We start from the raw sequence: 23,862 nt of genomic DNA, 5'->3' as shown, positions 1-23,862 counted from the left end.
ATTACTTATATGACAAGGGAAACTAACCAGACAGAAGCTGTATTGGTACTAGCTAACAGTTGCAAGATAGAAATAATGGTTGAACAATCTTGTTATTCACTAGGCTACTGCATCTCTAAGGCAGCTTCAGGCAGAAGGCCAGAGGAGGTGCTGGCTGGCCTGAGGCAAAATTTCTGAGACAGGCCAGCCAGTCACCCTGGAGGCCCTGGGCCTCTGATTTCCTCTTCATTCCCTCTCCAACTGACCCTGCCTGCCCTCTAGCACTCTCTAGTCCTGCCTTCCCCTCCCCACAACTCCTCTTTAGGAATTTCCCTCATTCCTCTCCTCTAGTCAGACTCCAACAACACTTGTATTTCTTCAGTGTGGCAGAGCTTCATGTGAGGTTAAGATGAAAGAAAGCTAGTTTAAAAATTCACTTTAAGGCAGTAGTTCTCAACGTGAATTGACTCTGCCTCCCAAGGGACATCTGGCAATCTCTAGACACATTTTTTCCTTGTTGCAATTGGGAGTGGGGTGCTATTGGCATGTAATGGGTAGAGACCAGGGATTTGTTACACATCCTACAATGTACAGGACAATCCTACACAAGAAGGAACTATCAGATCCAAAATGTCAATAATGATAAGGTGGAGAAACTGTTCTCCAAGGAACTGGCAATAGTTCTAGGTGGTTCCGGGGAAGGTCTGAAGGGCAGAAGGGAAGGATGGTGACAATAGTAGTCAGTTAACTTTTTGATTTGGCAGGAGCCTCTCCTCCATAACTATACTCAGAGGCAACCTTCTTTTTGGGGGTTTCCCTGGCCACTCCAGTCATGTCTAATCTGCCCTATATTCAGGTACTTAGAACATCCTTTGGTGCCCTATACATGTCACCTTCATCATAGGAATCATACTGTAGTCTTATCATTTGTTCCCATCTTGCATCTTTCGTACCAGACTCCCTCAAACAGCTTCATGCTGGAACCACGAGGGAAGCACTTAAGAATGCTCACGCCTGCATCTCAGTCCACAAATACTGACTTAATTGGTATGGAGTGTGCCTGGGCATCTGTGTTTTTAAAAGTTCCTAAGTGATTTTAATTTGCAGCCTAGTTTTCCATTTCAGAAAGTTGAGCTTATTGCCATTTGTATCCCCAGGGCCCAGCACGTAGTAGATACTGAACAAATGCTTGGCGGCTTTAAATGAACTCATCTCTATTTCAAGTCTAGTAATTAAGATGAATTACAAGTATGCTAAGTTGTATTATATTTATAAATTTGTGAGTTTAAAAAATGTTTCTTACCACTATTATTGCCCATCAAAAGTTTAAAATCCTTCTAGGACATTGATTATTTCACATATATACTTTGAATAGTTAGAAAAGCTAGATTTTCATCAGAAGGAGAGAAAAATGGGCACATAAAGGACATGAACAACACCTCAGCCCATTCCAGTTCTCACTATAACTTTTTGCCACTATAAGCTCAGAAGAAGTCTAGAGATATTTGATATCTACCAGGTGGATTTGTGAATGATGCTCCTTTCCCCCTAGGGTGCCCAGCCTTTTGGTGTCTCTGGGCCACACATTACATATGTAAACACTAACAAAAACAAAAACAAAAATCTCGTAATATGTTAAGCAAATGTACGATTTTGTGTTGGGCCGCATTCATGGCCATCATGGGCGGCAGGTTGGACACCCCTGAGTCCTAGGCATTGCTGAATCATCAGAAGCAGCCAGGTCAAAATGCTAATTAAAAGGTGTGCCTTAAGAACAGTTTTGTTTTGTTTGCTTTGACCTAGGAAAGATATTTCTCTTCAGTGTCATCACACATACTCCCCAGAGCTTTTGAATTTGGTTAAAAGTTTATAAAAACTTCATTTGAGAGGTAGTAGGAAAGTTGAGTAGATGAATTTCATCTCTGATACTGCTTCCCTGCCATGAGTGCAAAGACATGAAGTTTCCCCTCCCAGTGCACAGGGTAAGACTGTCCTGGTTTAGGCCAGCCTGCTGGCTCACATTTTGACCTATGGTCTAACTGGGAACATCTATTTGTAAACTGAGGTGTAACAGACAAACACCTCTCTGTGGCTTTTCAATCACTGATGCTTCATGAAAGCATGAATAAATGAAGTGTTACCTTGAACTCTTCTTTCAACCTTGCTGGCTACCAAATCATATTACTCAAATACTAATTCAAATGGAGGTAATTTCATAGCATCAACAAGAAGAGCCTCACAAGGATATTAACTGATGACAGGTGATTATGGTTATAGTTTGCAAAGAGCTCAAGAGCCACTCCTCTATAACCTTTAGGTCTCTTTCCTATTCTCGGTTTCTAAAAGCAAAGATAGCTTGTTAAGTATCTTTTCATAGTTGATGTCTTAAGTTTTAAATCAAACAATAGATTACTCACTTCAATTCACTTAGAGACAGGACTCCAGTTAAGGTGCCATTAGCCATATTTTGATTCTGTTAGGAGCACAAAATCACAAAATCATTAAGAATATAACAAACATTGGTTTTTTAAATACTCTCTAACAAGAACTTGTTCTTTAGTTTTGTCGGCCACCTAAAGAACTGCACCCTAAAGACTGAATACTAACTGCAAACAATGAAATCCATATAGACTGAGCCACTTTTTGTTTTCTTTTAAAAATATTATGAATCAAAAAAATATTATGAATCAACAAGTGTGATGGGCTAATTTCTGTCTTTTGTTATTTCATTCTGTCTTTCATTATTACCCCAAAAGAACACTATTAAAGCTCTCTACGTGAAAGATCCAAGATTTAAGTAAAAGATCCCAATGTAAAAAGGGAAACTTGATAGCAGTCATCACTACATTTCTAGAACCTAGCTCATTGCTTGGCACATAGTAGGTTCTCAAGAAATATTCACTGAATGAACAGACCATGTGTAACTGGGATCCCCTGACCCAACCTATGTTATGGAAGGCTGATACTAGTGTATCTGAAACCCCCATAGGGTGAAGAGGATCCATTTCAGAAGACTGATTCAATATATACATCTTCTTGATAGGAGTTTCTAATATAATTTTACATTTTGACTGGTAATAGGATTACATCATATAAACATTCAGCAGCAAACCTAGTGAAAACTAAAATGTAATTATTAATGAAATACCATGATTATTATGAAGTCAAGCCCTCTTAGCTAGGGACTCAACAACTAAATTTATTTAAATTTGGTCATAAAAGTAAGTAAATATGCCAAATATCATAAATCTGAGCCTTAAACAAATGCTTAAATACACATGAATTCACTTTTTATAATTGTAATAAGAAAAATCTTTAAAACCTACCTGAGTAAGATTGCTTTCTTCATCGTAGTGAAACATTATCTCGCCTCTGAAAAATGCTAAAAATAAAATTTTAAAAAGAAAATTAAGACTTGAATCTGTAGAGATCAAGTATTAATATAACAGAAAAATATTATCAAATTACTTTATAAACAAAGTTTCATCAAATGCCTTGCTGTCATTCACATTTACTCTCTTTCCTATGAGAAAGTTACTCAATATAATTTTCAGAAAATATGAACTATAAATTTTATATTTTATAGGAATGCAGAAAAAGGGAACACTTGTTCCCTTGTCAAGAAATTTTTTCCTAGCCTGCCTGAATCCCAGGGTGTCCCAGGTACAGTCTGGCGGTGCCCACGATGGTGCATAAAACTGAACTGCTGGCCATCTCCTGGGCTGCTTCTCGGTACGCCACTATCCCAGGCCTCCCATACTGGTGCAGCCCTCATCCTTGGAGTCACCGCCTCTGTTGCCTCTGCTCCCAATCCCATTCCTTTTGGTGTGGAGTCCCAGCAGCATTGTGTGGGCACTGAGCATGCAGACATGGGCAGCCATGCCAGAGCCTGTGGGACAGCTATGGCGCTAAGCTTCACCAGGCTGCTGTGTGCCATGCTGGGCACCATCATGATTGTATAGGTGCCCTCCACCATCAAGCAGTAGGTCCACAAAAATGTGCACATTGACCCTAGTAGCATGTCCTTTGGCAAATGGAAGGAGATCCAAGTCCCTTTTCTACCTCTCCATCTATTTCTTCAACATCCTCAACCACAATGAGATCCTCCAGGACAAGAAGCCACAAGTGTGGGAGCACTGTCCGTACATGTACATTGAGTTCTAGCACAAAGGCAATATCACCTTCAATGACAATGGTACAGTATCTTTCCCTGAGTACTGTAACTTCCAATTCCAATGACAAGTCTAGCAGCTTGGAGGGCAACCACATCATCATGCCCAATATCCTGGTCCTAAACACAGGAGTGACAATGCTGACCTCATCCTGGCAGAGGCAGTGCTGGGCCTCCACCCCAACAAGAAAGAATATTTCCTGTTCCTGGACATCGACCCAGTCACAAGAATCCTCATAAACTGTTCTGTGAAGCTGCAGCTGAGCCTCTCATCAAGACTGTCAAAGACATCAGACAAACCTCAAAGATTGAGCCAGTGGTCCTGCCACTGATATGGTTTGTGGAGGAGAAATGCTATTTATTTTGGAGTAGTAAAAAGGGTTAAATGGATGAGGAGGCCACTCAGGCCTATTCTAAATGCCTGATAACATCAGCTCCCAAGGGGACTTGTTCTGCATGAAGCAAGACTGTAGGGTCCTGGAGATGTTGAGAGCTAGCCTACCCAGCCACTCAGCCAGACCAGCTAGACCTTGCTTCTTCAGGACTTTCTTAGCAGATAGCCAGCCAGTCCCAGAGTTTGAGCTTCCCAGTTGCCACACATGTGTGTCTGCACATTGCACACAACCCCAACACGTGTATTCATATGTGTGTGCAGGTATGTACAGACATACTCAGGGGTGGAGATGGATGTGTGTGTGTATGCATCAAGGACAGGCTTTCCAACAGGGACTGTTGAGGAACCTTTTCTCCAAGACACTCACAGGTGCTGTGGGCACTGGGTCCTCTCCTCCCAGTTGCTCTCTCCATCAGTCTGGACACACTGCAGCCCCCACATGGTCACTTACCCAGCAGGACAGGGATTTTACTCCAAGGGGCTGGCCACTGTCCTGAAACCCAGCCCAGGAGTGCAGATTTTTTGTTCCAAAACCAGGTGGGCAAGGTCTAGCTGAGACCCAGAGCTTTGCCCTCTATGCACCCATCTGCACTGAGGGGACAGCTCCTTCACACAGACCTCAGAAACCAGGGTGAGTGAGAGATGCCCTATATGGCTGCCCTGACTGTTTCCTCACCCCCTACAGGACTTTGATCTCTCTGAAGTCTACATGGGCACTGGATTTGGGTGTCTGCGGCCCATTCCCTCTAGCTAAACTGATTTCATACTGTATACTGAGCCAGCTACTCCCTGGCTAGGGTAGCAGGAGGCTCTGCCCTGAGCTGCCCCCCCCATCTGTTATGGGGGGCGGCTCATCTTTTAGGTGCCAGACCAGAGGTGGAGAGGTCTGGGTTCTGTCAGCCTGGCTCAGGTGGGAGACCTGTCTACCTGTAGCTTCTGGTATCTGGGGTAAATCTCTGTCTCTTTTCTACTAGAAGAATAAGTGAGTTTTATCCTCTTTTAAAAAATAATTCACTACTGAAGTAATAAACCTTTTTGAAAGGTGACGAATACCATATGATCTCACCTATAAGAGGAATCTAATGAACAAAATAAAGTACAGGCACAGAAACATGGAGCAGACTGACAGTGACCAGAGGGGAGGTAGGGGATAACGGTGGAAAGAAGGGGAAGGGACTAAAGACCATGTATGAATGACCCATGGACATGGACAACAGGGTGGGAATTGACTATGGGAGTGGGGGTGGAATAGGCAGAGGAGGACAAAGGGGAAAAATTGGGAGAACTGTAATAGAGTAACAATTAAAAGAAAAAAATTTATCTCTACATTATTATCATCAAAACTTTGTTTCCTTTAAAGATGCTAACTGGGGGAACCATGGCTCTAAAGTTAATATTTTCAAAAAATCTTTTAAAGTTGTTATAGTTGCAGTTCCATAGATAAGGGAGGAAGGGAAAAATGTTTCTCAGAAGTTTAGCAACCTTATTAAATTCCATTTATTCCTTGTTGTGTTTTTTTTTCTTTAAAAAAAATGCAGCCACCATATACAGTATCTTTCCTGGTAACAAAGTTGAGATTTTGCTTTGAAACCTGAAGAGAGGGCAAGGCAAATCCTTTCTTCAGTTAAATAACTCATTGGGACTTTCATTCCAGAAATGCCAGAAAACCCTGTTCTTAAATGCTCACTTTGGGTAACACTGAAGTCAATTTCAGTCAACCTATTTCCTGTAGGGTATACTAGGAGGGGCTATGACTCTATCTAGAAACAAATAAAATAGAGACCCCTTAACAGGAGTACATTGTATGTACTTCATAATCTAGAGACAAAAACTTGGCCTCTTGAACAAAAGGATAAGGATGTCATAGAAACTAGAGTTGGGCTCAGTCAACTTTTTTTGTGAAATATCAGACATATAGTAAATATTTGGGGTTTTGTGGGTCACATGGTCTTTGTTGAAGCCACTCAAATTTGTGGTTGTATAAAAACAGCTGCAGACAATATATAAATGAATAGGCATGGCTGTGTGCCAATAAAACTTACAAAAACAGGAAGCAACATATATTTGGACTATGGGCAGTAGTTTCCTAACTCCTGAGCTAGAGGGTTGAAGGCCTCCTCATCTTCTCTTCTTTTGTTGCACCTCAAATTACAACTGATTCCCATAGCTCAGTTCCCAGGGGTCTGCTGCCACTTCAAATGACCAACAGTGCCACTAGACCAGAGATTAACATGATTTATCTATTTCAGCAACTTTTCTATCAAGAACTTCAACTCTGCATGTTGAAATTGAAATGTGAATTAATACAGCACAAAAGTATTAAAAGTAAAGATTCTTAGTAAAGATTATGCGTAGACTTAGTTATCCATTTTTTAAAAGAAATCTTAGCTCATATAAATTGATTTAGTGTGTTTGCATGTGTTTGCATGTGTTGACACCCACAATTTGTCTCCCTCACCTCTCTATTCTCCAAATTCATCCTTCAGTCTTTTTGAGGGCATGTCAAGTTTCATAAATGTGCTGGCAGCACAGTGGTAGCAGAGCAACCAGGAAGCCACCAACTTTTGACCCTCAGCCTAACTGTGACTGGTAAGCTCCCAGTTTCTTCACTAGCCTCCATTTCCCTTAATGAACCCAGGTTGGAACCTGCAAGAAGTGAAGGTTTCTAGTTTCTGGCAGGATATCATGGTATTTCTGGTGCCAAAAGAGTTGGTCCCCTGATGAGGTTGTTTTCAACAGACACTGAAACAAATGGTCAATTCAGTCATTTAATTAGGGAAAACATTACTCCAACCAGCTTTCTGACATCTGTTATTCAAGATGACCAGTTTTTTTTTTTTTACTAAATGTTCAATTTTCAAACAGGTATCAAACATCATGTAGACACAACACTAAAGTAGACATTAGTCACCAATCCAAACATGGATGAAGCACAAAAATAATGAAATTGTGGAGCATGCAATAAAAAGAGGAGGGGGGAGAAGAGAGAATTATACACTATATGAAAGTGAAATGTATCCAGCAGGTTTTTTCCCCTTGAATCAAAACCAGATAATATTTTCCTGCTATCTTGTACCTGGAGCAGAAAGCTCATATAAGCAAATCTCACATGCACACAAATAGAAAATGTCTGTGGAACATTCTTTCAACAGAAAGTTTTCTAAACTCTGCAACCTTAACTTGTTTTACTTGCAACTGTTTCTTACATTTTCCTTTCTTTTTTACATTTTTGAATGCACATTAATTCCATTTACTGAATGCTCCTCTGTTTTTCAAACAAATTATTAAACTGTTAAAGGGAACAGAATAAAAGGAAAACATTCCCATGAGTGTTTCTTTTTTATATCAGTGGAGTCATACTAAGACTTTAATATTATAAAATATTTCATTACCTTCCTTGGCTCTCTTCCCATGATCCAATTCTGACCTGCCACACCATGTTTTTCTGTTTTCTCATCTGCTTTCATTGGTTTCAATAAGGAAGGGAGCCCAGAGAGCCAAACCAATGTGAGAAAAGTGGTTGTTTCATTCCTTGTGGCCCATGGCAGGAGGGAAAATAGTCTCATTTCAAAAATAGCATGTTCTTAAGAGATTTCCACCTCAATTTTTGAAATTAGTGGGCAGTCTTTACTACAGATGGCAAAATACACTATGGGCACTAGTGGAATTAGCACCCAATTAACTAGGTGTACATGAGGTTTTCAACATTCTAGTAGGGCGGTTTGTTTTATTTTTAGCAAATGAAAATATCCTGTTTCTAAGCTATAATAATACTTAAGGTCCTTTGGAAAAGCTTGAGGGATTTGTACACAAGAAGTGGCTTTCAATAATTAAGTTCATTATTAATTGCATTCATGAATCAACTTGAAGGGTATTAGTTATGGACTTAAAGCTATGGTGAAAAATATTTGTTGTAGAGCTACATGTTCTCATATTAAAGAAGTTAATCCATCATTTCACTAGGAATGGGAAGATGATTTTAGCCAGATCTAAAATTTGCTTTTGTTTTCATTTGGGAGTCATAGTAGCCAGGTGGTATGAAAAGAGACAGATCAAAGAGGCACACATCACACACTCAACAAGAGAAAAACCATTTTTTCCTATGGAGCTAATTTAATTGGTTACATATAATATGCACAGGAACTAACCTGAGTCATTGCAAATAGATGACAAATTGCAGGCATTTCTCTGGGGTTTGACTCCTGCAAAGAAAACACAACCCAGCCAGTTAAGGATGTCAACACATTCACTTGTATACTCCATTGTCAAGAGAATTAATTTAGGCATTAAACGTGGACCAAAAATATAAGTTGGATATAATTAGCTAGGTGAATTCCACAAAAACTAAAGGAATGAGTTTTCATTTCTTACTTGGTCAGCTATGGAATTTGATTCTTTACTATTGTTTAGTATGTCAGTGTCTGATCCCCTACTCCTACCTAAAATTTCTTGTCCCATTCCCAATTAATCCCTCTCCTGTCCAATGCAAATGGAACAGCATGAATACAAATTGAGCATCGAGACTTTAAATGAAATACCCTTTACTATTAGACTCTTCTTTCTTTGTGGATACGGGAGTACATGAACACTCTAATGCTGGTCTCAGCTCCTTATACAAATGTATGTATGGAATAATATGAATATTATGATATCATTTCATATGGGCAAAACCTACAAAATTAAAAAAAATATTTGCTGAGTGCCTACCATATTCTACAGGTTTTGCAAGCTTCCAAATATAGACCTTGATCTTAATGAGCTTACAATCTAATGAGTGATACTAGCCAGTAAAAAAAAAAGAGTTATAGTGAGGGCAAAATGCAGTGATGGCCAGGACAACAGACCACACAGGCATACACAGAAGGCAGAGATGGGTGGGAGATGAGATAAGCCACATTAGATCAAAAACTTCATACATGTTAACCAGAGAAACACTTTCACCAAAGGTGAAAGGAGAAGTGCATCTCTTCTTTGATTAAAAGGAATTTAAGGTTTGCTACTGTAAGAATCTTTCCTTAATTTAATACTTTTGGTGGAGTATAAGAAGACTGTATATAGTAAATATGAAGGCCAAATGCTGACAATGTACTAAGCAAACTGCCAAGGGGAAAAGGTTATTACATTAAGGAATGTTTTTTGTATCCTTGTGAGGTTTGGTTTGGTCGCAGTTATATACACAATGCCTGATTGCTATTTTATTTCCATTGCATTTTATGAGTGCTTAATTCTTTCCTAAGAGGACTAGTTTGGACACAAACTAAAATTGTAATTTGAATTACTGTGAAAGATATGGTTTCTGCAAGAGTGATTTAGTTGACTTGTGGTGTGTAAGCATCACAGTTCAGCTAAGTTTTGATTCTGTCAACAAACTGAATTTAGATGCAAAAAGTTACCTGACAGGTAGATTTCTATATTGTTTCACAGCAATGTTACCCACATCAAAAGAGAATGATTTCATTTTAAATATACTTGCTTATGGATATAACTCACTAGATATATATAATATGCAATTATCTAATATATAGATAGTGGGTAGTAATGCTTTAAATGTTTCTTACAATGGTCAGTCTATTGCTTACTAAGCTTTTCACTCTATCAAATCTCATAATTTTATAAATTTTAGTGGCACCTGCATTTCCAGTGATGTGTGCCTTTTGCTGCTTATTCATACTGAAAATGTTCCTTCCTATTGGTAGGGCTGTTATCTATAATTTCCTCCAAGTACATGGCCACAGGTTGTCCTTTAAATCATGCGTGAGAAAACTTTGTCTGTAAAGGGTCAAATAGTAAATATTTTAGGCTTTTGGAGCCATAAGTCCTCATCATAACTATTCAACTCTACCATTCATTGTAATGGAAAAGTAGCCATAGATTATAAATATATATATATTTATAATGTGTATATATGTATTGGCCCATAGGCCATAGTTTGTCAACCTCTGCTTTAAATCAACCTGAAACCTTTGTTAAGCATGTCATGTATACCTAGTTTTGCTAAGTACCTAAAAGCACATCCCCCATTTTTTAATTTAAAAAGAGATTGAGGTTCATTTCTTTAAGAATCTTTTGTTCATAAACTGCAGCCCACTGATAAACGTTAGCCCTTCTATCTCCCATGCACCTTAACCATGTCAGAAACACTTGTGTAATCATTGCCTTTATCTGCATACAACATGTTTATGTTAATTATCTGTTTGTTTGCCTTGTCTCTCCCCACAAACTAGAAGATTCTTGAGGGAAGGGATTTTGTCTGATCATTGCTATTATAGCCCCAAACACTTAGTATAACTTCAAGTACCCAGTGCATAAACATCTATTCATTAAGAACAGATTTCATTTTTAAAAGGTAGGAAAAAAGAGAAAGAAAACATTAACATCAGCCATTTGCTTAATTTTACTTTAGTTATAAAAAAGAAAGTCTTGATATTGATAAGTCATACCTGATACATTGAAGGTTTTTACTATAGTGATTTTAGTTTTTTCTGTAAAGAAGCAATTTAAACATTAGAGCAGAATTGTTTCCTATTTTTAAAAAACAATTTGCCATGAGTATCATTTTAGTGAAGTGCTAAGAAAATCATACTGTTGATACCTTTAAGACATTATTGGTCTCAGCATAATGAATGGGAATCACATACACAGATCATACAGCATTGGCACAGGATGGGTCTGGGATTTAGACTCCTATGTTTACCCAGTTAGATCACATCCACTACACACCCCACTGCTTGTGTAATTCTACTGCAGTTTCCATGCTCTGTTGCAGCCAAATTAATGAGGACCTAACACTTCAGAGATGTAGAATTAAGTCACTATCAGGACCCTTAGGTGATAGATTGTAAAGATGAAGTGATTCAGAATAAAAATTAATGGAAGCAGTAAACACAGGATCTAAAATATTTCTACTATACTCTACAATCAACAGTGTCCTGCTATTTTCTCTAGGAGTTAATACAATACTATTCCCATCATATTGATAGATACAGTTATTCTCAGAGAGGTTGAAACTATCCAACTAAAGTCATACAATAAGCTCACAGCAGAACCAGGACAGAACTGTTGTAAATCAATGACTTGCAGGTGAATATTAACACATTCTGAAGAAGCAAACTTCAGAAATATCTTCCCAACACATTTCAGGGACAGAGCCCAAAGTTAATTTCCCAGAAAATGGACAACCAGGTTCAGAAATCCTGGCTATAAGGGTGGCCAATAAGAAGAGGCTGTGTTCAGGGCACAGATTTACAAAGAAGCTCTGTCTCCTAGATTGAGTGGGAAATTCTGAAGATAACACAAAGCTCAGATTTTAGAGAAGCACTCAAGAATGATGATGTTACACTGACAGTTTCAGAAACCTCATCTGTGTATGTGTTATTAATGAGTTTCTGTTTCAGTGTGACTGACCCATAGGCAATGATTGGTGGTAATTATAGAAGCTGATAGCATTTTGTATTGTCATAGAGAATCCTTTAAATACATTATTTGTTTGCCCTGAGACTTTCCTTTTCAGAGCAAACAAGATACAACTGTAAAATGAGCTTCCAGTTCTAGCAACAAAAGTGCTTTGTGGGAACATTTTCAATGGCACAATAATAAAAAATGTAAAATATAACCAAAGAAATTGAGAGAAAATTTTAAAATATATGATATAGACTCAGCTCTCAGCAAAGGTACAGTGACACAGACATTCTTAGCCACTACTGGCAGCAATGTTGCTGGGTACAACCTTTCTAGAAAGTAATTGGGCAGTAGGTATCAAAGGCCTTAAAATATAATAATGCTGATCCATTAAATATAATCCTTAGAATGTATCCTATGGAAATCAGGGACAAATGCAAAGATGTTGGCACAAGGATATTTATTGCAACAACTTCTATTTAAAAAGTATAAACAACTCTAATGGTCAACATATGATACATAATGGAATATTATCAAGTCATTAAGAGTAAAGGACACTAGAAAATACTTATAACTTAATATGAAGTCAAAAGGGTGAGATTTAATAATCTAGGTAAAGTATGACTGTGTGTATGTACAGATGATACTGAATGGAAATATACCAAATTAACAGTAATAGTCTTAGGAAAGTAACATTAAAGATGAATTATATTTTCTTTGTATTTTCTCTATTCTCCATTTTTGTGAGCTAAGATATATTACTATTATACTAAAAATATTATTTTAAATGGAGTGCTATGGCCATAGCAATTTGGAAGCTCTAGAGTGTGGTAACACCAGAATTACTGTTCAAAGTCAAAGTAAAATGAGTACTAAATCAACAGTTGAAGGCACAGGAAGTGGGCAAGGAGATAACCTTTACTAATCCAAAAGACCACATAAGTTAGAAACTCAAGAAGCCACAGAAGACAGCTATTATATTTAGAAATAACTCGGTGTTACCTGTCTTGTTTAAAGTAGATAACATGGTTGAAGTAGTATCTGAAATAAAATAATAAAAATTAGCCTAAGTACTAGCATGATTAATAAATGCATGCATCTTTCTAGGTTCCTTAAACATTTCACTTTTCCCCAAATCCCAGAGAAATTAGAGAGTTTTACAAAAGCCAACTGACACTCCCAAATGTATTTGCTGCCCATCCCCTCAACACACTATTCACTCCCCAATTCCCAGAGACAATTCCTGAGCAAGTATTCATTCATTCATTCAAAATGTGTTTCCTAAATACAAATTATGTGTCTAAAACATAGCAACACTCCTGTAATTATTAGATTTAAAATAATCTCATTTATGTAGTTTTGTAGTTTAATATTTTATCCCCTTTTTCTCTATTACAATGAAAGTCTCTAAGGGATATGATATTTTCACAGTTAATACTAATTTAATAGATAGTCCCATGATTGCTTAATACATTTTTACTTAATGTAGTTTACTCTTATAAAAGTCATTCTAAATTTAAATTTGGAATTCTTGAATATTATATTCAACTAACTTTTAGGGACTATTATTTTCATCTTGTTTCACTTAAGATCCAATTTAAAATCTATTCTATTGGTATTTCTTTTAACAAAAAGCATTTGAGAATTTATTATTCCTGATGAAACTTTAGGGGGAAAAGGCATGTATTACACTATCACACTTTTATGCACATAAAATGGGATTCAAAAACTACTGCCAATGCTATTTTGAATATGTTCTTTCACTGTAAAAAGTAATTGCACATAAAAATGATAATGTCTTGCCCTTCCCTTTGGACCAAAATTGAATTTAAACCAGTTTCGATCAGTGTGAGCTGCATCTACGATTATTTAGCTCCTTAACTGCCAACCACATGGTGAGATTTTATTTTAACTAAGGGATTGTGAAAAGTGCTGGGCTTCAACTGCAATAAGATGGAAGGCTGTCTACCCACAAAGGGGAGGGAACAGAATGTGCTGCCTGCCTACCCCTCTCAAATATTACCTAGTTCTTTGCCCTTTTTGCAAGCTTAATGTAGCCAGTTTTCTTTTTATTTCATACTATTTTAAAATTGATAAAAATCATCTGTAAAAAGGCTGTTTTTGAACACTCTGTGCCTCCAAAGGCATGCTGAATCATATTGAAGTTACTGGATGTGCTTTTCACATTTAAGCAACCTGTCATATAAAATGTGTTGGTATTGTGTTGGTGAGCAAGTGAAATAGGGCACTCAAAATGTGATCAACATTTCTTTTCTTTTACAGAACAGTTAGAGTGATGGAGGACTGTCTTCCCTCTATGATAATAAGAATTTTATCATTTAATCAGAAAGTTTAAGTTGCTCTCCAGGGCTGAAAGTCTTAGGGGATTTTGCGGGTTTTTCTTTTTGTTTTTTCTTTTTCATATATGGAAACTTTCAATAACATCCTTTATACTTATATTTGTATTAAGGGTTATCAATTTTCACTTGCTTCAGAAAAATTCTTACCATTTAGCCTTGTAGTTTCAACCTCTTTTGTTCCGAGGAAAGAAACAATACAAAGATATAATTAAATAAAAAACTTAACAAATTGGGCTAAATCTAGGTTTAAATTTTTTCAAAATCTTGCCTGGAGTACCATTAGGGTAGGAGACAAAACCAATAACAGAGTCAGCTGCTGGAGAAAAAAAACACAAATTTTTCAAATTAATATTTTGAAACATGTATTTTAAGAAGTTAGAACTTTTGAGATATCATCATGAAAAGAAGTGGAAAACATTCTATGACACCACTATGTAATTAAATCTGCAAGGCCTATAATCACCTAGTATACTTTTAATTGTAAAGAACCCAACTGTCTCATTTTACAGATGAAGAACCCAAGACTCATTATCACAAAGCCTGCTCCTACTTATGGAATATTTATGGAAATAAATTTAGGAGCCACAGCTAAATACGAGGCGTACTACTTTCAAATATTTTTCAGCCAGAGTTTTCTAGAAAATATTTTATACTTTAAATGGTTTGTCAAACTACAATTATGAAAGATATTGGCTTCATTCAGTTATAATGATGCCTGGCAATTCTTCCCATAGGGAATTCAGGATTTTAAAAAAAAATACTGCTACCACTCAATATTGTACTACCTAACACAATTTCCTGGTAAGTTATTTTAAAGTTATACATTTACAATGGAATAACTCCACTTAGGCTAAGGGATCAGTCTACTACACACATTTTACTTGTTGAAATATTAAAAACATCCAATAGCTTGACCTCTATATATACACAGGAAAAATAAACAGAAACATTTTACAACTTAAGCTTTGCAGTGGGGAGCCTGATATTTAGCCTGTAAGGACATTTGGGTGTGTCAAGTTGCTTGGCTGGTCTGTCTGTTTTAGACTGCTCATGCCTTGACTGAAATACACACACCCTGTCTGTCGTACATTATTCATCCCATATTTTGTCATTTACTACATTTTTTTGATTACCAAGGACATTGCTTCAGAAGTAAGTTCCTGAGCAGTAAGATTCAAAATGTGGATGTGGAATACTTTGCTCCTGTGGCAGAACAAAATACTTGGCCAAATTTGATGCTTAATTAGTGACTATTAGTTTTTCTAAATGTCAATGATTGGTGAAGCCATCCAAAGAAGAGGCCTGTGGGTACAGCTGTCCCTGATATACACTGACTCTTACCTTCCAGTTAGTGCAGCTCTCCCCCAGGGCACCCAGAACCCAGGCTGTAACTGGAATCAATGTGTCCCTCCAAAGCTCCATATTCCATTCCGTACAAACAAGATTTTGCAAAGCTATCACTATGATTAAGTCTGATGAGGGCTATTGTACCAGAAGAAAAATACAGTGGTTCATTTTACTCTAGAAGCTTCAAAATGAGGGGGCAAAATGGCAAAGTAAAGAGAGCTTAGGGATTTGGAGACTTGCAGTCTTGGATATGAATCTTTGCCCCATTTCTTAATAACCCAGAAAAATGACAGTTACTACTTATTGAAGGTTTACTCTGTGCCAGGCACATGTATTATCTCATTACATGTTCAGTTACCCCATGAAACAGGTACTGTTATTCTCTCCAATTTATAGGTGAAGAAACTGAGGCACAGAAAGGTGAAAGAACTTGCCCAACATCACACAGCTAGCAAATGGGGTTAGGAGGGTGGCAGCTGAATTCAAACCCAAGTAGTCTGGCTCCAGAGAATGTGTGAATATGAACAAGTTTTATCCTCTCTGACCCTCAGTATTTCATCTCTAACATGAATATAATGATTCCTGTGCTACAAGATTGGAGGCAAAAGATGTCTGAAGACTTCCAGGCATATAGTATGTTCATAAGAAGTAATAGCTATTATTGTGTTGTTTAAATTAATTAATAACAGTAGAAGCTCACTTTCACACAACAAAGAATAGAGTGTTAGTTGACTCACTCCTTACTACAAAAGATTGTTCTGTAACACATGGTATACCAGAAAGAACACAGAAGTAAGAGTCAGAGAAGACATCTCTGTGTGGTGTGGGGCAAGTATTGTGTGACCTTAGACAAGTTACTCAGCTGCTCCAGGCTTCATGTCATCAACTAAGGGATGGGGCTGGACCACTTTATCCCTGAGGTCCCATTCCAGCTAGTAGTCTCGAATGCAGGTTCTGTTCCTGGTTCCTGCCAAGATGGGTCTTGGTTATAAATTTCTCTTTAATGTATTTGTCTTCCCATTCTTATGAGTGCTAAGCCCTTAGAAGCCTTTTGAAACATATTCATTCAGTGGGTCTACTGAGGAAATTTAAGAGGATATCTCATCCCTCAAATATAAGAACATTCAGCATGTTTATGTTCTTGATGCTCTTCAGGAGACTTGTGAACTAGAATACTAAAAATAACATTGAAGAACTTAACCAGTTACCATAATGAAAACCCACAATTTACTCCCCAGCTTTTTCCAGCAATGTGTGGGAACAATATGCCTGTTTGCTTGTGTTTGCTACTGACTTTTCAGGTGTAGGTTTAATGACAGAATTTAACGTAACTAAGCTTCATGGAAAAAAACAATTTTGCTGTATCTGACTATGTGCCATATTGCATGGAGAACTTTTGAAATATTTTCCTGGAATTCCCCAAAGTCATGAAATAACAGTCTTACCAAATAGTGGTAACAAGCTGGAATTATCAGCATTCTCTGTTGAGGAAAAAGGTGATTTAAAATTACCTTAGTTTCTGCATAAATTTGTAGGAGAGTAACATCTTTAATGGGAGTGAATGTAAAATGAATTATAAACAGCTACCAAAAGAGGGCAGTATGTTAATTTGCTATTATTTTCAACAGCCTAATCAGTACTTTTCAATTCTCTACAAAGATGTATCTCTGATAAAGCAATCTTGCAATTTAACTATTGATGGTGCTCTATATATTTTGTTATATAATGGTTTAGGACATTTTAAACTAAAAGTGATGACTAAGAACTATAGTTGGTTTTGCTAACATTCATTACAATTCGTAAAAATAAATATATACATTTGTATAAATTCAACTTCTATTAACTGTGCTTCTTTTTTATACCTATTAGCATAGACTTTATACCTTTTAAGCGACTTCTTTCTTATGTGTTAAACTAGATCAGATGCCTCTGTGCATATAAACTACAAGAACTGCTGTATTCCTTAAAAGAAAAGTAATCCTACTTTTTCTCTGAAAAATAATACACACTTATTGGAGAAACTTCAGAAATTACAGATAAACAAAAAGAAGAAAACTAAAACCGCCTATAATTTCACCACCCAGAGATAAATGGCGTTAACATTTTGACATATATTCTTTTCTCTGTCTTTCTATGTGTACATGCATATCTACATATATATAGTTGACCCTAGAGCAAAGCAGGGACTGGGGTCAACAACCCTCTGTGCAATTGAGAATACATGTATAATTTTTGACTCCCAAAACACTTAACTGCTAATGGCCTACTGTTGACCAGAAGAAGCCTTACCAATAACATAAACAATTGATTAACATATATTTTGTTTGCCACATGTATACTGTACTATATTCTTATATCATTTAAAGTAAGCTAGAGAAAATATTAAGATAATCACAAGGAAGGCATATTGACAGTATCTATTGAAAAAAATCCACACATAACTGGACCTGCAGAATTCAAACCCATTTTGTTCAATATGTATTTATATGCATAAGAAGGACTATATCACATAAGAAGGACCATATCACATAAACTACATGTAACCTGATTCTTCTCCATGTACCCAGAGAAGTTAGTGACTTGATGGCCTAATTTAATTGGAATTGCCTCTACTTAGTCTCTGCCCTTCAATATATACCTCATTTTACTTTAATATTCCACCAGTCAAAGAACCTGTTAACAGGAGTTTAATTTTTAAAATACTTTTGGGAGAGAGCTGGTTCTTTGAAAACATAAACAAGATTGATAAACCTTTAACCAGACTCATCAAGAAAAAAAGAGAGAGGACCCAAATAAATAAAATCAGAAATGAAAGAGGAGAAATAAGAACTTACACCACAGAAATACAAAGAATTATCAGAAAATATTACAAACAGCTATATGCCAACAAATTAGACAACCTGCAACAGATGAATAAATTCCTAGAAACACAGAATCTCCAAAAACTGAATCAAGAAGAAACAGACAATCTGAATGGACAAATCACAAGTAATGAAATCGAAGCAGTAATAAAAAAAAACTTCCAACAAGCCAAAATCCTGTACAGGATAGCTTCACAGGTGAATTTACCAAACATTCAAAGAACTAACTCCTCTCCTTCTCAAACTATTCCAAAAAACTCAAGAGGAGGGAAGACTCTCAAGCTCATTTCATGAAGCCAGCATTATCCTAATTCCAAAATTGGATAAAGACACTACAAAGAAAGTAATTTATAGGTCAATATCTCTGATAAACATAGATGCCAAAATCCTCAACAAAATATTAGCAAACTGAATCCAGCAATACATTAAAAAGATCATACACCATGATCAAGTGAGATTTATTCCTGTGATGCAAGGGTGACACAATATCTGCAAATCAATTAATGTGATATACCACATAAACAAAGCGAAGGATAAAAATAATATGATCATTTCAATAGATGTATAAAAAACAGACAAAATTCAGCCACCATTTACAATAAAAACTTTCAGCAAAGGGTGAATAGAGGGAACATATCTCAACATAACAAAGGCCATATATGACAAACCTACAGCTAACATTATACTCAATGGGGAAAAACTAAAAGCATTTCTCCTAAGATCAGGAACAAGACAGGGATGTCCACTTTTACCATTCTTATTCAACATAGTACTGGAAGTTCTAGCCACAGCAATCAGACAGAAAGAAGCAATAAGGGGCATTCAAATTGGAAAATAAGAAGAAAAACTGTCATTATATTTGCAGATCACATGGTACTGTATAAAAAGAATTCTAAAGAGTTCACCAAAAAAACTATTACAACTGATAAATAAATTCAGTAAAGTAGCAAATTACATAATAAGTATCTACAAGTAGATTGCATTTTTATACACCAATATCAGAAAGGGAAGCTAAGAAAACAATCCCATCTACAATTTCATAAAAATATAGAAATAAAATACCTAGGAATAAATTTAACCAAGGAGGTAAAGGAAAATTACTGTACTTGGAAAATTATAAGACACAGAAGAATGAAACTGAAGATACAAATAAATGGAAGGAGGGGCGGTTGGGGGGGATACAATAAATGGAAGCATATACCATGAGCATGGATAGGAAGAATTAACATTATTAAAATGTCCATACTACCCAAAGCAATCTATAGATTCAATGCAATTCCTATCAAAATACCAATGGTATATTGCAAAGAACTAGAATAAATAATCCAAAAATTTATATGAAATCACAAAAGACCCCAAATAGTCTCAGCAATCTTGAAAAAGAACAAAGTTGGAGAAATCATGGTACCTGGTATCAAACTATACTACAAGAACATAGTAATCAAAACAGCATGGTACTGACATAAAAACAGACACATAGATCATGGAACAGAATAGAGAACCCAGAAATAAACCCACACCTATATGGTCAATTCACATTTGACAAAGGACACAAGAATATACAACACGTCAAAAACAATCTGTTCAACAAATGATATTGGGAAAATTGGACAGATACATGCAAAAAATGAAATTAGACCACGTTATACAAGAATAAACCAAAAATGGATTAAAGACTTAAGTGTAGGATTCAAAACCATAAAATTCCTAGAGGAAAACATAGGCAGAAAAATCTCAGACATTTCCCTTAGCAATATTTTTTTCTGATGTATCTCCTCAGCCAAGAGAAACAAAAGAAGAAAATAAACAAATGGCACTATATCAAACTAAAAAGGTTTTGCACAGCAAAGGAAACTATTAACAAAGTGAAAAGACAACCTACTGAATGGGAGAATATATTAGCTAATGATATATATGATAAAGGGTTAATATCCAAAATTTATAAAGAACTCATACATACTATTCAACATAAAAAAATCCCCAACAATCTGAATATAGGGACTTCTAGCCAATATGGAGGTGTAGGTAGATACATTGTGTCTCCTTGCACAACCAAAAGGATAACAAAAAGTTTAAAAACAAAAAACAATCACAAGTCCAGAAAATCGATCTATATGGAAGTCCGACAACCAAGGAGTTAAAGAAGAAACATTCATCCAGACCAGTAGGAAGGGTGGAGACTAGCCCCTGGAGCAGAGAGGACTGGCTGCAAGATGGCAGCTGGCACAGCGGGCAGTTCCACACTTGTGTGCAGATAAACTGGGAGGAGGAATTGGGGAGCAAGACAGGCTGTGCAACCCAGGGTTCCAGAGCAGGGAAATAAAGCCTCAAAACCTCAGACTAAGAAGTCCTGTGGGGGTTACAGTGGTAGGAGAAACTCCCAGCCTCACAGCAGAGTTCTCTAGAGAAACCCACAGGGTCCTAGAATATACACAAACCCACCCACCCAGGAATTAGCACCAGAAGAACCCAATGTGCTTGAGGGTAGCAGAGGAAGTGACTGAAAGTTGGCTGGCTAAGAGCTCAGTAAGCAGCATTGTTCTCTTTTGGACCCCTCCCCTACATACAGTGCCACAACACAGTGATGTGGGTTATCCCACCCTGGCGAATGCCTAAGGCCTTGCCCCTTAGTATGTAACAGGCATGCTGAGACAAAAAAAAATGGCCCAAATGAAAAAACAGATGCCCCTTAGTATGTAACAGGCATGCTGAGACAAAAAAAAAAAATGACCCAAATGAAAAAACAGATCAAAGCTCCAGAAAAAAATACAACTAAGCAATGAAGAGATAGCCAAACTATCAAATGTATAGTTCAAAACACTGGTAATCAGGATGCTTACAGAAATGGTTGAGTATGGTTGCAAAATAGAGTTCAGAGTGAAGGCTATACAAAATGAATGAAAGGAAAATGTACAGGGAACCAACAGTGACAGAGAGGAAACTAGGACTCAAATCAGTGGCTTGGAGCAGAAGGAAGAAATAAACATCCAACCAGAACACAATTAAGAAACAAGAATTCAAAAAGATGAGGAGAGGCTCAGGAACCTCCAGAACAACTTTAAATGTTCCAACATCTGAATCATAGTGGTGCCAGAAGGAGAAGAGGAAGAGCAAGAAATTGAAAAGTTATTTGAAAAAATAATGAGTGAGAACTTCCCTAATCTGGCAAAGGAAATAAATTTCCAGAAAGTCCAGGGAGGTCAGAGAGTCCCAAAGAAGTTGGACCCAAGGAAGCACATACCAAGGCACATCATAATTCCATTACCCAAGATTAAAGATAAGGGGAGAATCTTAAAAGCAGCAAGAGAAAAGGAGACAATTACCTACAAAGGAGTTCCCATAAGACTAGCAGCTGATTTCTCCAAAGAAACCTTTCAGGCAAGAAGGGGCTGGAAAGGAGTATTCCAAGTAATGAAAGGCAAGGACCTACATCCAAGATGACTTTACCCAGCAAAGCTATAATTTAGAATGGAAGGGCAGATAAAGTGCTTCCCAGATAAAGTCAAGTTCAAGGAGTTCATCATCACCAAACCCTTCTTATATGAAATGTTAAAGGGGCTTATCTAAGGAAAAGAAGATAAAAAACTATGAATAATAAAATGACAACAAACTCACAACTATCAACAACCGAACCCCAAAAACAAAACAAAACAAAAACAAACTAAGCAAGCAACTAGAACACGAACAGAACCACAGAAATGGAGATCACATGGAGGGTTACCAGTGGGGAGGGGAAGAGGGGAGAATGGGGGAAAAGGTACAGGGAATAAGAAGCATAAATAGTGGGTACAAAATAGAGGGAGGTTAGGAATAGTATAGGAAATGGAGAAACCAAAGAACTTATATGTACAACCCATGGACATGAACTAAGGGGGGATGGTGTTGGTGAGAGGGGGTTCAGTGTGGAGATGAATAAAGGAGGGATGGGACAGCAGCAATAGCATAATGAATTAAATATATTTAAAAAAATAAAAATTAAAAATCCAATTAAAAAATGGACAGAGGATCTCAATACACACTCTCCAAAGAGGACATACAGATGGTCAATAGACATATGAAAAGATGCTCAATGTCACTAATCATCAGAGAAATGCAAATTAAAACCACAATGAGGTATCACCTCACACCTGTCAGAATGGCCATCATTAATAAATCAACAAACAGTAAGTTTTGGCGAGGATGTGGAGGAAAGGGAACCTTGTGCACTATTGGTGGGAATGAAGATTGGTGTAACCACTATGGAAAACAGTATGGATGTTCCTCAAAAAATGAGAAATGGATCTGCCTTATGACCCAGTGATTCCACTTTTGGGTATATATCCAAAGAAACACAAAACATAAATTTGAATACAGCACCTCTATGTTCATTGCAGCGTTAGTCATAATATCCAAGATATGGAATTAACCCAGGTGCCCATCAATAGACAAGTGGATGAAAATGCTGTGGTAATATATACAATGGAATATTACTCGGCCATAAAAAGAATGAAGTCTTACCATTTGTGACAGCATGGATGAACCCAGAGTGTATTATGCTCAGTGAAATAAGTCAGTCACAGAAAGACAAATACCATAGGATTTCACTTATATGTGGAAGCTAAAGAAGAGTATAAATGAACAAAACAGAAACAGACTCAGATACAGAGAACAGATTAATGGTTGATAGAGGGGAGGGGGGTTAAAATACTGGGTGAGAATGGTGAAGGGATTGAAAAGTGCAGATTGGTAGTTACAAAGTAGTCATGGTGATAGAAAGTACAGCATAGGAAGTATAGTTAATAATACTGTAATAATTATGTATGGTGTCAGGTGGGTACTGGAATTTTCAGGGGGAATACTTCACTATGCTGTACACCTGAAACTAATAGAAAATCATATTGAATGTAAACTGTAATTGAAAAAATTTTAAAGAAAAAATTATTCTCATATAATACAAAAAATTGTTTTACTCATTATTTAATGGAAAAACTGAAGATTGCTGGTAGAAAACAGGATACTGGTTAGTTTTATTATGTCCTCTGCTTGCTAAAGTCTGTGTTCAGAGCTGATAAAAGTTCAATGTTGAATTACCTGACAAAAGTATCACTTTTTCTACATTATAAAATTCTCTAGAGATAATCATGTACTTCACACATATATTCTCATGGACAGTGACTGCCTTTAATTTAATGCTGTCATAATTAAGGACTTTTACATGTCACAATTGAAAGAGCAAGCATGGTCTTAAGAATCAAATGGTTTTGTGTGCAGTCTATAGAACTTTTATTATGTAAGTATATGAGTAACATAAATGCTCAGAGCCTCAAAAGTTTTACTTTGTATAAAATAGTGAAAATAATACATATAGTACAA

At 36.8% G+C, this 23,862-nt stretch overlaps 1 protein-coding gene across 3 annotated transcripts in view; it reads right to left on the bottom strand.

Annotated features, from left to right (window-relative positions):
- ADGRG2 (adhesion G protein-coupled receptor G2) overlaps positions 1 to 23,862 on the bottom strand; it is an 82,381-nt gene that overhangs the window by 29,297 nt on the left and 29,222 nt on the right. Inside the window, exons 3-10 of one of the 3 annotated variants that reach the window (XM_045855810.1) lie at positions 17,095 to 17,130; positions 14,580 to 14,618; positions 14,450 to 14,473; positions 12,945 to 12,983; positions 10,985 to 11,026; positions 8,693 to 8,746; positions 3,306 to 3,361; positions 2,397 to 2,452 (exon numbers count right to left, since the gene is read on the bottom strand). In XM_045855810.1, the coding sequence (XP_045711766.1) occupies positions 2,397 to 2,452; positions 3,306 to 3,361; positions 8,693 to 8,746; positions 10,985 to 11,026; positions 12,945 to 12,983; positions 14,450 to 14,473; positions 14,580 to 14,618; positions 17,095 to 17,130 (346 nt within the window). The remainder of the gene's footprint in view (positions 1 to 2,396; positions 2,453 to 3,305; positions 3,362 to 8,692; positions 8,747 to 10,984; positions 11,027 to 12,944; positions 12,984 to 14,449; positions 14,474 to 14,579; positions 14,619 to 17,094; positions 17,131 to 23,862) is intronic. The other 2 variants (XM_045855811.1, XM_045855812.1) reach the window with 2 other exon arrangements.

Source organism: Phyllostomus hastatus, unplaced genomic scaffold (assembly GCF_019186645.2).
Source record: "Phyllostomus hastatus isolate PE091 unplaced genomic scaffold, TTU_PhHast_1.1 phas_scaffold_12, whole genome shotgun sequence".
NCBI classification, from domain to species: domain Eukaryota; kingdom Metazoa; phylum Chordata; class Mammalia; order Chiroptera; family Phyllostomidae; genus Phyllostomus; species Phyllostomus hastatus.
The sequence above is the reverse complement of the archived record's forward strand: the minus strand, read 5'-3'. Positions and strand labels throughout refer to the sequence as shown.